General features: G+C 37.8%; 1 protein-coding gene across 1 annotated transcript; it reads left to right on the forward strand.

Annotated features, from left to right (window-relative positions):
* Positions 1 to 576: 576 nt before the first annotated feature.
* Positions 577 to 13,678, forward strand: ppp2r1bb (protein phosphatase 2, regulatory subunit A, beta b). The gene is made up of 15 exons (XM_041994550.1): positions 577 to 708; positions 1,398 to 1,488; positions 1,592 to 1,692; positions 1,922 to 2,154; positions 2,332 to 2,479; positions 2,609 to 2,764; positions 4,297 to 4,411; positions 4,507 to 4,577; positions 5,830 to 5,964; positions 8,438 to 8,611; positions 8,760 to 8,820; positions 11,313 to 11,467; positions 11,587 to 11,729; positions 11,835 to 11,926; positions 12,040 to 13,678. The coding sequence occupies exons 1-15, from the start codon at positions 631 to 633 to the stop codon at positions 12,054 to 12,056; spliced, it is 1,770 nt and encodes a 589-aa protein (XP_041850484.1). The 5' UTR covers positions 577 to 630; the 3' UTR covers positions 12,057 to 13,678.
* The last annotated feature ends 419 nt before the right edge of the window (positions 13,679 to 14,097 follow it).

Genomic DNA, 14,097 nt, shown 5'->3' on the forward strand with positions numbered 1-14,097 from the left:
CTTCTTCTCATTTAATTGAATTTTATTCAATTTTTTATTTTATTAAATTTTAATTAAAGAGCTAAAACAGTTTCACCCTATGAGTGTCTTTCCTTTCTAAATACGATACATTTTATTTTAATTGAGATTTTATTTAATCTTTTTAATGAATTATTCTGTTGTATTATAAAAAGTATAATATTTATGTTAACTAGGCTAAACAGCTAACCCGCGACTCTTTGTCATTGATAGATGGATGGACGGATGAATGGATGGATAAGCTCAACAAAACGTGAAAGCCTATGGATAACATAAAGCGTAAAGTTTATTCAAGTTGTTACAATTTTACGACAATAAAAATATACTTTTTTCCTGTTTTCATTTTGAATAGAAAATTAAAGCTTATATATTACCAATTATTTAATATTTATTGTACATCATCTTAAATGTTAAGCCAAAGTTTTTTCATTCTTGTTTTTTTTTTTCTTTCTTTCTTTCTTTTTTCTGTGGTCTCCTGAAAGCAACAGCGCAGTAGAGTGCCTCTCTACAGCGCAGGAGCAGAGGAGGGAGGGCCTTGCAGCCGCTACTCTTGGGTAGAAACCCCGTAGTGCCGAACAGCAGCGCCATTCGGTAATTGCAACAGTATCCAAAATGGCAGGAGCTGATGGAGACGATTCTCTTTACCCTATCGCTGTTCTAATTGACGAGCTGCGAAATGAAGACGTCCAGGTTGTATAAACTGTTTCTAAAATGAAATTTCTTCAGACTGTACAGCGAAATTATTTGCCTTTTTTTTATCCATTTTCTTAGCGAGGCGTACGATTGTCTGTTAGCCCATTAGCAAATATGCTAGCTAATGTTCCCGGCTAAGGCCTATCGGGAATTTTCTGCCGGGCGCACCCTGCTTGGATAATATAGTTTTTGTCGTGAGATGCGACCTTAATTATTAATCTAGAGCCAAATTTCACTGTTTTGTGCTAACATAGTCAGGGATAGAAATATATAAGATGATTTAAGCACTGGGTCAATGCAACCAGGTCAGCCGTCCAGCTGCTAGCTTTACAGCATCGTCAGTATATATTATGATGCTAGCCTGATGATTGATAGTAATGTAGCTCTTACAACAAACAGCATTTTACATCAATATGTTTAACAGTAATAGGCCGTAGTGGGTCGAGATTATAACTTTTTACTTGAACATCCTGTTTCTGTCAGTGTGAAGTTATTTCGATGCAGCCATTTTAACCTCATTGCCATTTCAAATGACTGAGGTAGTAGCTACTACTTCAACAGTGTCTAAATCCGGTTCTAATCTATTCTGGCTAATTCACCAGACATTAGACGAATTCGTTTGGGCAGTTGAATGTTCAAAATCTCCCATATGAAGCATTACTAAACTCTGTCCTTCTTGTGTACAGTTACGTCTTAACAGCATCAAGAAGCTGTCCACCATTGCTCTGGCTCTTGGTGTAGAGAGGACTCGGACTGAGCTCCTTCCTTTCCTTACAGGTAGTGATCTCAGTCATTTTACCTGTGAAAATGTAGGATTTAGTGTGTTGCAGTCATTCACGAGTTGTTACTGCGTTTTGAAAATGTTCCTGTAATCTTTTAGACACCATCTATGATGAGGACGAGGTACTTTTGGCATTGGCTGAGCAGCTTGGCAATTTCACTATGTTGGTGGGAGGACCAGAGTATGTCCACTGTCTCCTGGTAAGTTCAGTGGTGTTAAAGTTACATAACTGTTTATGTATATATGTTTGGGATTCATAAGTGTGTCTTTCTGCATGCAATAGGTCTTTGTTGTCAGTGCAATACTACCATATTTATTGTAATTAATTAATTCACTCTTTAATTACAGAGCATGGCTTTTGTGTGCTTTTGACTGATAATTAAATTTGGCACAGAGGCATAACACCATTGAATGTTTTTCCTCTTTCAGCCTCCCCTGGAGAGTCTTGCTACAGTGGAAGAGACAGTAGTCAGAGACAAAGCTGTGGAATCTCTGCGAAAGATCTCTCAGGAGCATTCTCCAGTTGACCTGGAGGTTCATTTTGAACCCTTGGTGAAACGGCTGGCCAGTGGTGACTGGTTCACCTCACGTACATCAGCCTGTGGCCTCTTTAGTGTGTGTTATCCACGTGTGTCCAGCACTGTCAAGGCTGAAATCAGACAGTAAGTGTTTTAAGAGTTCCATATTTTTATTTGCATATATGAGAAGAAAAAAGCATGTTTTTATATATATATATATATATATATATATATATATATATATATATATATATTTTAGATTATTATTTCAGCTATCTTAATTAGGCTTGGTTTTGCAGTAAAGTTTGTGGTTATTTCCAGGCATTTTCGCACCTTGTGCTCTGATGACACTCCTATGGTGCGCCGAGCTGCAGCATCTAAGCTTGGGGAGTTTGCCAAAGTCCTGGAGTTGGATTATGTAAAAAGTGACATAATTTCTCTCTTCACTGCTTTGGCCTCAGATGAGCAGGTATCGGCGCTTGTCCTTCTTCTCATCCTAAATTTGTGTCATGTTCTTATTTTTTGCAATCCATTCTGGGTGTAGTTGGCTTTTATTCCCTGAAATGGCCAAGCTGATCCTATTACTTATCTCCATCAGGACTCAGTGCGGCTGCTTGCAGTGGAGGCTGGTGTCAGCATAGCCACTCTGCTGCCTCAAGAGGATCTGGAGACACTGGTTATGCCAACCCTGCGCCAGGCAGCAGAAGATAAATCCTGGAGGGTCCGATACATGGTGGCTGACAAGTTCTCTGAGGTAAGCAGAACACCCCCTTCCCTGCTATCATGTTGTTGTAAATGTAAAATGGAGTATAAAATTGTCATAATTCAAGCTGTCTTCATAATCCAGTACCTAGAAACCAGACTGATGGATGATCACAATAGAGTTGGTTAATGCAGAGTCACAATACAAATAAAATTAGATAAGCTCTTTGATCTTTGCAGATAAAACTGTCTGCACTGTGGCCTATACAGAAATTAAGAATACACAGCAATGTTCAACAGGCCAAATGGAACAGACCTTTTAAAGTCTTTTCACAATGTTCTCTGGCTCTCAGGATGTGTGTTTTTGTTTTGTTTTTTGTTTTTTTTTAAGAACATACTTAATTCTGGCCATTCCTGAGTCAGTTCTAGCACAACCCCAAAAAACTAGCACCTGACCAAAAAGGTGTTAGCATTAAGGCAGGCCTATTTTTTTATGATTAGTTTAAAAATAGGCACAGTTAACATCCGAATTGTCTTTCTAAGATAATAATAGTGGATTCGTTTTATATAGCGCTTTATCAAGGCACCCAAAGTACTTTATATTATGTATCCATTGTTTATTTACACACACATTCACACACTGATGGCAGAAGCTGCCATGCAAGCTGCTTAACTACGACCCATCAGGAGCAATTAGGGCTTCGGTGTCTTGCTCAGGGATCGAACCGGCAACCCTTGGCCTGCAGGACGACCACTCTACTCACAGAGACAATTCATAAATCATAAGACCTGTTGCTAAGTATGTGTGAGAAGGTTTGAAAAGAATCTTTTTGCTTTTTCAAAAATGAAATTCTAATCTTGAATTTTGTTGGTAGGATATGTGAAGTAAGAGGATGCATCAGGTCAAAAATTAATTTATTGTATGCTGTTGCTTACATTTGTAGTACTTTAATTTTTGCACTGTAGCACCACAACTATCTGCCAAATGCAGATTTGAAAACTAAGATTTTTATTGGGTCAGTTTATGAAGTGTGGCAAGTAGTTGAGGTGCTTGAATAATGCACTGTCCAAATGGTTTTACTCTGATCACCTGGCCGTGTTGATCACCTGACTTATACATCCAACAAAGGTTCGGCTAATAATTGATACATTTTATAATCTTTTTTTCTTATAAGTGCTCTTTGAAAGTGGTGCTTTTATGACTCAGTGAAATGACACATTTTTTTCATTTAATTAAATTAAAGACACTCAAGTAACATTTATTTTCATTCACCAGCCCAGTAACAAACTTTTATAGCTCCTTTTTATTGTGTGTGTGTGTATATATGTATGTGTGTGTATATATATATATATATATATATATATATATATATATATATATATATATATATATATACACAATTTTATTATTTTCTTTAACTGTAACCTGGAGATTTTAAAGCTCTCATGAGAGTACAGTATTGACAGTGGACATTAGTTTGGGCCCGTATGCAACAAATAGCTGCCTATCTGTTTAGCTATTTTCTATTTGTGTTTATCTTTTTTTTTTTAATTAAAAGCATTGATTTTTATCTTTGAACTTAGCTCCAGAAAGCTGTGGGGCCAGAGATCACAAAGAACGACTTGGTCCCAGCCTTCCAGAATCTTCTGAAGGACTGCGAGGCTGAAGTTCGAGCTGCTGCAGCCAACAAAGTCAAAGGTAAGGATGAAAAGAGAAAATTACAGTGGTTGAACTTCTTTTAGATCTCTTTTCTAGTCTGTTCCATATTCTGATTGACATTTTCTTTTGGATAGAATTCTGTGAGAACCTCCCGGAAGATAATCGTGAGCAAATCATCATGACTCACATCCTGCCCTGTGTCAAGGTAAATTAAGAAAATTAAAAAAAAAAACTTCTGTCTGGCACATTATGGCATTTCTCTGGTGCTTAACTTCCCATAAAAACAAAATGCACTTTTCTTGTTAACAGTAGTTAAGCTTGAGAAGGGATGAGTTATCATTTTAGAGCCTTCCTTAAAGCATTTATGCAAATGAGAAAGTTTGCAACATCATCTTAATGCTTTTGCTCCCCTGGTCTCTGTAACTCTGCATAGGAGGTTATATGATTAGAACGATATCTGTATGTAAGCAGGATTACAAATATTTATAACATTTTATTTAGCCTTGCCAGAGTATAGAATTTTTTTCTTTTTTCCTTTTTTACTGTTGATTCTCTTGATTAGATGTAGTCACAACCATATTCAAGTAGATGCAGTCTATAAGATTAAAATTGAAAATATGGGTTATATGACTTGAAACTCTAGGTGTAGTAGATCTAAAGATACCAAAAAGGCCCGGTAATGTTTTGAAAGGCAGTGAGGAAAGGTCTGCATTCTATTGTTAGGCAGAGCTTTACCAGCAGGTGGCACTGTTGCATTATGAGATGAATACGTACAGATCTAGTGCCTCATATTAAAAATTCTTTTGTCCTCTGCAGTTAATTTTATTGTTAAATAGTTGTAGTACAGGTGACCTGCCATGGAAATCTTGGATCTTTAGACCAATGTTTGTAAAAGTTACTGAACCATGTCAAAATGAACCACTGTTTCTCACGCAACATCTCTACAGTGGCACAAAGTTATAACGGTAACAACAGACTAGCACATTCTTGGGAAACTAAAAACATTGTGCTAACCCTGAGGCATATGACCCACACATGGATGTCTTAATACAGGCGTTCTGTAGTGAACTTAAATGGCAAGTTTGTCATAGATGTTTTCTCAGTGACACAAATTCTTAATTTTTTGTCAAAGCTTTAATGCACTGTTGGTTTGTTTGTCAACAACACATGAAAGCTTATAAAGAAATTTTGTTGCACTTTTATGATACCCTGATTTCTGGTTACTTTATAACCCACATGGCTGTTTATCTACACTATTGTTTTGTTCTCCTCTGTGTTCTATGTATTCATGTTCTCTTGTGATTTCATTTAAACACAATTCAGTTGTAGCCTTCGTCACTGTAGTGTGTTTAGTATGACCCATAGCAGTAGTCTTGGGTATTTATTTATCAACTGTTCATCTTAATTATTTGTTTATGCTGCTCTCTCTGTCGCCCCCGTGTCCCTTTCCTGACCAGGAGCTCGTTTCAGACACCAACCAGCATGTGAAGTCAGCCCTGGCTTCAGTTATTATGGGCCTTTCGACCATCCTGGGCAAGGACAACACAATAGAACACTTATTGCCACTCTTCCTGGCTCAGCTTAAGGACGAGGTAATAATTTTGTAGCATTAAAAAAATGAAAATATGCTGAGTTTGATCAACCGTTTTAGCTTTCAACATGTCTGAAACGAGTCAATTAGCCACAGCCACCAGCAGGGGTCTTACGCAGTCTTGAAAAGTATAGAATGAGTTTTTATTGATGAATATGAAGAAATTTCTATTCTTTAAATCCTATAAGGTAAATATCAAAATGTCAATTCTAAGCAGAGTAACCACCATGATGCTGCCAAGATGTCACTTTTTGTGTTATCTAACATTTTGAAGCTTTGATGTCGCTGTACGTGGTATAGAGAAAAGAAGATAAAATTAACTTGACCTTCTTAGGGGGCGGCCCCCCTAATATAATGGTAGGTCAAATACTAGACTTTATATGTTGAAGGGTTTCTGGACAGGATAGTGAACCAAAGTTATTCCCAGTGGCTGTCATTTATGCCACTATTATCTCATGTGGCTGCTGTCTGTAAAAAGGTGAATAAGAAACATTGTACAGTGCTTATCATGAAGATGTAATGTGCATGGACATTTAGCAGCCTTTCAGTCACAAGTTGGCTCAGCCTTGCCAATAAATCATACCTGCTCGTTTTCAGATTTACCCTTTATAGGGACATAGTTGGCAAAATGAACATATGTTTAATTAGACTTGAAAGAAATTGGTCATTCAGATAATAAAATCTGTAAAAATGTTCAACAGAGAAATGAGAAATATTAATTTTTGCTATAGATTATAATCTGCCACCTTTCTGCAACCAGAAAATGCATGTTGAAGACACTTTTTAATGGGCTTACTTATTCAAACCTGAAAGTAATGTCTGTCTTTTACATTGTCTTTTTTTGTTGTTGTGATGGAAGCAGGCAGGTAGCTCCACTACTGGGTGGGTCAGTATGAGCTTGAATGGATATTGTGAATAAAAAAAGACTGAACGGTCATGCTGAAAATGTAAAGAGTAACTTTTTATAACTTATTTATAAAAGAGGCTTAAAAATGATGAAAACTACTTATTCTTTTTGGTGATTGGAGGAAATTAGCACCAGTTTATTAGTGAGCAGAGATGCTTCTCAGTATTGCTTCTTATTTAAACTGAGTGGCTTTGATGGTAATTGATGTGTATGAATTTCAGTACCTGGAACGACCATCTTTTGGCAAATACCTGCCGATATAACTGTATACATAATCAGAACTTAACATTTTTTTGCCATCAGATGTCAAATACAGCCTGGAGGAAGAAAAAAAATCTAGAAGTTCAGAAAAGTATAGAAAATCTAAAATGGAAAATGTGTAGGAACCCTGCACCAGATGTACCTGGCTGCCACCTGGATGGGTAGGAGGATGATTCATGCAGTTGGCAGCCAAACTGAGATCTTCTAATTGGAGGACTGGCTGTGTCTGGAGGGAAGCATTATGAAAAGTTGAACAAAGTTTAATCTGATATTCTGGCATTATGCATTTTAATTTGGTCTGGGAGTGTAAAGAACTGAACGCAGATATTATGGTTCGGTATGTCATGCATCAGTTTGGTAATACATGATTTCAATAATTTCTTAGCATATGTAAGACAGACCTTTTGAAAGTTTTTTTTTTTTGTTTGTTTTGTTTTTCCAGTGTAAAACTATCAAAGCATCTAGTACATTTGGTAGGATGAGTTTGACTAATGCTCATTTACATTATTTCTTCCATGTAATGGATGAACCAAAGACTACAATAGTCTGTATACATCTAACAAATACATTGCTAAGACATCAATTTGCTCATTGAGATTAGACATGAGTTTGGTAAGTTATACACAAAGGCATGGAAGTGTTTTGGAAAGCTAAGGCTGTAAGATCTTCCACTACTTTTCTTTAGTCCTATTTAAAGATGGCCCATTTTCTCACAGCACAAACAGAACACCAAGAGTGTCTAATTAGATTACAGTCCAGACTGACAGCTCTGACTTGCAAATTTCATTTCAAGGTGCGTTTATCTGAAAATATTTTTAAAGGGAGAATTCTGGGAAATATTCTGCAGACATGCCATTCATTCAAAACAGCATTATGGTGTCTTATTTGGTTACTGTGCTGTTCTCCGTTAGTTAACCAGTCAGACTGGAAGTGCTACTTTGTCATCTAGGTTTTGGATCTTTTTTTTTTATTCTAGACTTGATTATTGTGTATTTAAATTGCAACTAAAGTCTATCTCCACGTAGGGCTCCCGTCTATAAATCTGGATCCTTATATTCAGCAAAACTATTTGGGTATTTAGTTTATTTAGAACAGTTGAGATGGTTTGTCCTGGCCATGGTATGTATGTGTATATAGCTGAATATAACACTTGAGGGTTTAAAAAAAATACTGTAGTTGATATCAAGCAACAAAGATTCTCACTGTAGATCATCAGATTTGAGTTGATTTGTCCAACATAAACACTTGCTTCACTTAAAGTGCCCTACTGTAACCTTAACTCAAGTGTCGCTAATTTTTCTTTCAGTGCCCTGAGGTGCGACTTAACATAATCTCCAACCTAGACTGTGTGAATGAGGTGATTGGCATACGTCAGCTCTCCCAGTCACTGCTGCCAGCCATTGTGGAGCTGGCTGAGGATGCTAAGTGGAGGGTCCGCCTTGCCATCATAGAGTACATGCCCTTGTTGGCAGGACAGCTGGTGAGTCACAGGATATGAAAAAGACAGCTGAAGTCCATATGTGTTTTAAATGCCAAATTAATTGTCCTTTTGAGAAGAGAAATATTAGTAATGTGCAGACAAAAATACTGCAAGACCTGATTTGACTACTGTGTTCTTGTTTCCTCAGGGAGTGGAATTCTTTGATGAAAAGCTTAACACTCTTTGTATGGCTTGGCTTATTGATCATGGTAAGACACTTATGGTGTTAGAATTTTTCCAGAGTTATGTCAGACAGTAACAAATGTGTCACACTGATGATGCACAAGCCATTTACTGAAACAGCTTTTATGCAACTGTAGCTATAACTGATCATTCTCATGTCACACATCAGCACAGCTTCATCATTTGTCAAAACTATTGTCTGGCAAAGTCTCCAACAATCTTCTAGCTTTTGTTTTTTGTCAGTTTTCATTCTCATCTGCAAAGTAAGCAGACAAGTCCTCTCGTACCATCCTGATGATAGTATATTATTAGATTGATGGAGAGGGATGAGAAGGAGAGGACTGAGAGAATTGCTGGTCCAAATATGGATGACGTGGCTTTCTGCAGCTCTCGGCTGTATTGTAAATGTAGATGTATGGTTCTTGAATATTGTCTCTCTGCACTTATTTAGGACCACATATGGATAGGAAATGACAACTGTAGTACAGTGGTTGTCAACATTTTCATTAGTTTGTCAGTAAAACAATAGTTAAGGCTCTTAATACTTTTTGTTCCTTAGATTACTCTTACTGCCATTGTCAGCCATATTCAAGTGCAGGAAGAGCAGTGAACATGAACAAGTATACAACACACCCTGCTGCATTTTATAGTAGCCTGCAACGTCACTGTGCATATGGTGTTCTCTTGACATTGAGTTTTCCAATTAGAGAAGCACATACTCAGTGATGAGGACAAAGGAGCAACTGGATTACATCACTGGAATGCTGTTGGTGTGAGTTTGTGTGTGAATGGCTTGGGTTAGGGCTGTGCCTCTCTTACATAAGCCCTTCAAAGAAAGGCAGGACTCCAGAAATCAATCCCTAATCTTTCCTATACTCAATTTTACCCAGTTTTTTGGTGACATTTTTACGTTTGTTTTTTTTTTTCTTCACTTCCGTTGGTGTTTGCCTCTGTGTGTCAGCCACATAGCTGTTCCTGTAGTTGGCAGAGAGTCAATGACTTAGCATTGACTAAGATTAATCATCATTGTTTAGACTTTTTAAGGACATACTTATTTACTTATGACCAAATTTAGTAGAATAAAAATAAGAAAATACTCATGTTCAGTATCTTAAAAAAATTGAGAAGGAAATGAGTTACTGCTGGTAAACAGTAGCTTTTTCCCCTCATGGATTTTTAATTTTCATATAATTCATTTACTGCATTTAATGCTCAGTCAGTTTTTGGCAGTGATGTTGCCAGACAAGCGTCCTGCATTACTCACACATTAGAATTTGAAAGGACACAGTAAACTCAGTAGATGCGTCTCAGGGACGCAGCTATTTTTTTCCATGTAAAAGGATACATTGTGAACAAAATAACTTGTTTAAAATCACAGTAACTAACAAAAGAAGCTTCAGCGTTTCCCCTACATTGATTCAGCTGTCAAGACTACATACTTAATGCCACGTCTTTATAAATGCTGATAAATAATTAATTTGACATGAACTTCAAAATTTCTTAATAGAACCTGCATTGCCGCCTCCAGAAGCGCAGCAGCTATAGGCTACTCTGCTGGCAGACATATGTGCATGCATGTGAACACGGCATTAGCTCCAGTGCCATTTAATAAGATTATTGGAGTTAAATAGATCATTGGAGCACTCTGTTTAGTTCCAAAAGAGGTGCGTTTGAAAACTGACCACACATGACAAACAGACTGTGCGCACAGTAAACACCAGGCATGTGTACGCGATACAAGCGAGTAAATTAATACCCGTGAGTGAAAACGCACATCATAAAGAGGCTGTTCTGCACTGCGAGGGAATAACGGTATTTGCAAGCAGAGAATCACCCTCATGAGAGCCCATCAAGCCACTGTGTATACATATGTGACCATGAAATAAAATAAAATGCTAACAACCAGAATGTGAAATGGGGCCCCTGATACGTTGAACTTAATAGATGTACATATTGGTGAATCATAATTTTTGGTAATGGTGCCTATTGTTTGGTTTGGTTTGAAATAGAGGCAAATACGAAATATATTTTTTATTTTTAATTGTGGATCCATTGATTTTCCCAGACACCCACTCAAATTGCCACCTGTGTCCCGAGGATTCACTGCACTGAAAACCTATGAACATCACTGTTTTTGTCAGCTACGCTTTGTGCAGCATTTTTGCTCTTCAGGGAGTCAGTTCATCTTTCTTGCTCAGATGCAGGTTGACAGAATCTGAATCTTTTTTGAAAAACACTGAGCATTTTTTCTATAATGAATCCTCTGTTGAGGACACCTGATCTTGATGTTATGTCTCCAGTTGTAGCAAGGAGGAAGCATAAAAGAGATGATGCCTCTTCCAGAGCAGATTAATATGCAGTGTCATATATACAGAATCGTAATGCATACCAGGTGTTTGATGTATAGATTATCATTTCACGTGGTAAAGGGAGGTCATTAACTAAACTAGGTATGCCATGTAAATCTGAGAATAGAACCTGTGCATGCTCTTAAAATGTCTTTACTGCGGTCTTCTAGTGTATGCCATTCGTGAGGCAGCCACCTGTAACCTAATGAAGCTTGTGGAAAAGTTTGGAGCAGAGTGGGCTCAAAACACCATTGTGCCCAAGGTGCTGGGCATGGCCAATGATCCCAATTACCTCCACAGGATGACCACTTTATTCTGCATCAACGTGAGTCACAGCATTTTCTGCAATACAAATTTTTCTGCATGATTCATGATTTCTGGAATAAACAACTTGTTTGTACATTACCTGTAAATGTTGTAAAATTGGTCTTCATGCTGTCCCAGGCTTTGTCAGAAGCTTGTGGCCAGGAGATCACCACTAAGCAGATGCTACCGGTGGTCCTGAAGATGTCCAATGACCAGGTGGCCAATGTGCGCTTCAATGTGGCCAAGTCACTTCAGAAGATTGGCCCAGTGCTTGACAGCAAGTATGTCATCTTAGTTTCTCTTTAGATCAGAAATGCACTTTATTATTGCAAAATCAAGCAGCAGCTGTGACCATTTTTTGTTTTTTGTTTTTTTTTTCCCATCAGTGCCCTCCAAACAGAAGTGAAGCCAGTGCTGGAGAAGCTGGCCTCTGACTCTGACATGGATGTCAAGTACTTTGCCCAGGAGGCTATCAGTGGTGAGCATTTCTTTCCTCTCTCAATATGTGTAAACTCTGAATGCCATAAATTGTATTTGCTCTTTTTGTAAACTACATTGTGAAAGCTCCTGTTTCTTTCTTTCTCTCCACAGTTCTTGCCCTAGCATAACCGACTTAACATGGCTAAACCACATACCCCCCAGAAACAAAATCAAAACACTTTTGCAAGATATTTATTGATGTATCAGGAACAACTGGTTAATGTATAGAGAAGCTGTTAAGAACTGTCCCCCCCCCCCCTTTTTTTTTTTTTTAAACTGCTGTCCACTGGTTGTCCATGTCCGGGTATAGCACATGCTTCTGTCAACTGTCCTCTATGCTGTAAATGGCTGCTTTTAGAAAGTGTGATTCAGCTGAATTAAGTGGTGCATGCTGACTAACTGTACTGTATTGTACTTGCTAGGCATTGCTAACCAGAACCCCTCTTACATTCCTCCCTGGTACTTCCACCATTGTACTTGAGCCATTCGTTGCAGCATCCCACGTCTGTGTTTGCTACCTGGAATGGTAGCACAGACTCTGTGCTGCTGCACTTTTTCTCCCAGTGCTAGATGGAAACTTTTACCTGCATTTGCTGAGCTTCCTCCTGAATCAACACTTTGACCACTCTTTTTCCCAGAGACACTAATGTGGCTCTTCATAGAAATGATTGAAAGTCTGTGCAGGTCAAGTAGGCGTCTTACTTTTTACTCTTCCTTTCCCTCTCTCCTCTGCTATACTAAACCTGCTGTCTCCTAAATGCTTTACAGATTAGTAATATACAAAGCCCTGACAAAGAAATAATGGAGTGTCTATCACTGCATTTAATCTAATGAGCCTTCTCTGTGATTGCATGTACTTATCAATCTAACATGGTGTATTTTTCCAACTCCATTGTCCTGACTACCGTGCCCTCCTGCACTGTTTGTTCTGTGCAGCAACACAGATTGGATTGGTCAAACAAATTAATTGCCTTGGCCCAGTGTAATGGGGACCAGCTCGGTTTTAGCATGTTGCTCATAATTATTTCTCCTCCAAATCCTCTGATTTTCTTGTGGGGTGGAAGGCAGTAGTGGTGATTTTCTGCAATGTGTTTTCAGCATTTCTTTTTAGTTTTGCCAACAACAAACAGTGGTGTTTTCTGTTTAGTTTGCCTGGGTAAACAGTTTTTGCATCCCATGTTCCTTAAAGAGCCCTTCTTTTCTGTAAAGGATTCTTTTTCTGACGTTAATGGAACAGTAAAATAAAATTGATAACAGCAATCTGGGGAGACAAAGCCACAGCACTTTTGTGCCACCTAATTTTTCTTTTTTGTTTTTCTTTCTGTAAATCCATGCCAAGTTCTCTGTGCATAAGGTCTGAAAGCATACAATTAGTGAAGGTCAAGGGGTTTTTCTATTTAAATCTGAGCTCAAACATCTTTACATGACAGAAAACAGGCATGCTTTAAAAATATTGGATTGGGGGAACCTGGAGCTAGTGTATGTAAAGTTGCATAATGTTTTATTGGGTGGGAGCTGGGGTGGTTATGGGTGGCTGAATAAATGTATCGTTTCTGTAATAAGATAAAATTTTGTCTCTCTCTGAACTACTTCTGTTCCCTAATCCCTCCTCTCATTCTGTCCTCTTGAATAAACCGCGATTGTCGATTGTCCTGAATGACAAAGACTGCTTTATTTTTATTTAGAATTTTCTTCACGGTTTGGATGCTGTACTACTGTACCTTGATCTGAATAAAGTAACAAACTGTTAGCATTTGTTTGCCGGAGGGTGATATCATTAACAGGATGTATCCTGTTGAAATTCATTTGATTTTAATCTCTTAAATTTGTCACATTTTAATAGTCTAAGACTAAAAAAAGACTAATCTTCTGCCATAGGGTAGTTAAGTTTGATTGACGGTGGAAAAGGCATCCACTCACAAGTCTGACTTGGTATTTAAGCTTGTAAAATAATTAGTGTAATTCATGTTTTCACTAACAAACCAGCATAATAAAGTCAAAAGGCAACAGTTACAAAGGTTTGCTCTGACATTTTCTCAATGTCATTCCTGCAGGTTACTTTTCCTACAAAGTTGTATCCCACAAACGTAAAAATGGCCAAATTATCTGTCAAAGGTGCAGATGTTGCTAAGATATTTTAAACATTTTGTTTTAGATAGTTTCTATGAA

This window comes from Melanotaenia boesemani, chromosome 9, assembly GCF_017639745.1.
Source record: "Melanotaenia boesemani isolate fMelBoe1 chromosome 9, fMelBoe1.pri, whole genome shotgun sequence".
Classification (NCBI taxonomy): Eukaryota; Metazoa; Chordata; class Actinopteri; order Atheriniformes; family Melanotaeniidae; genus Melanotaenia; species Melanotaenia boesemani.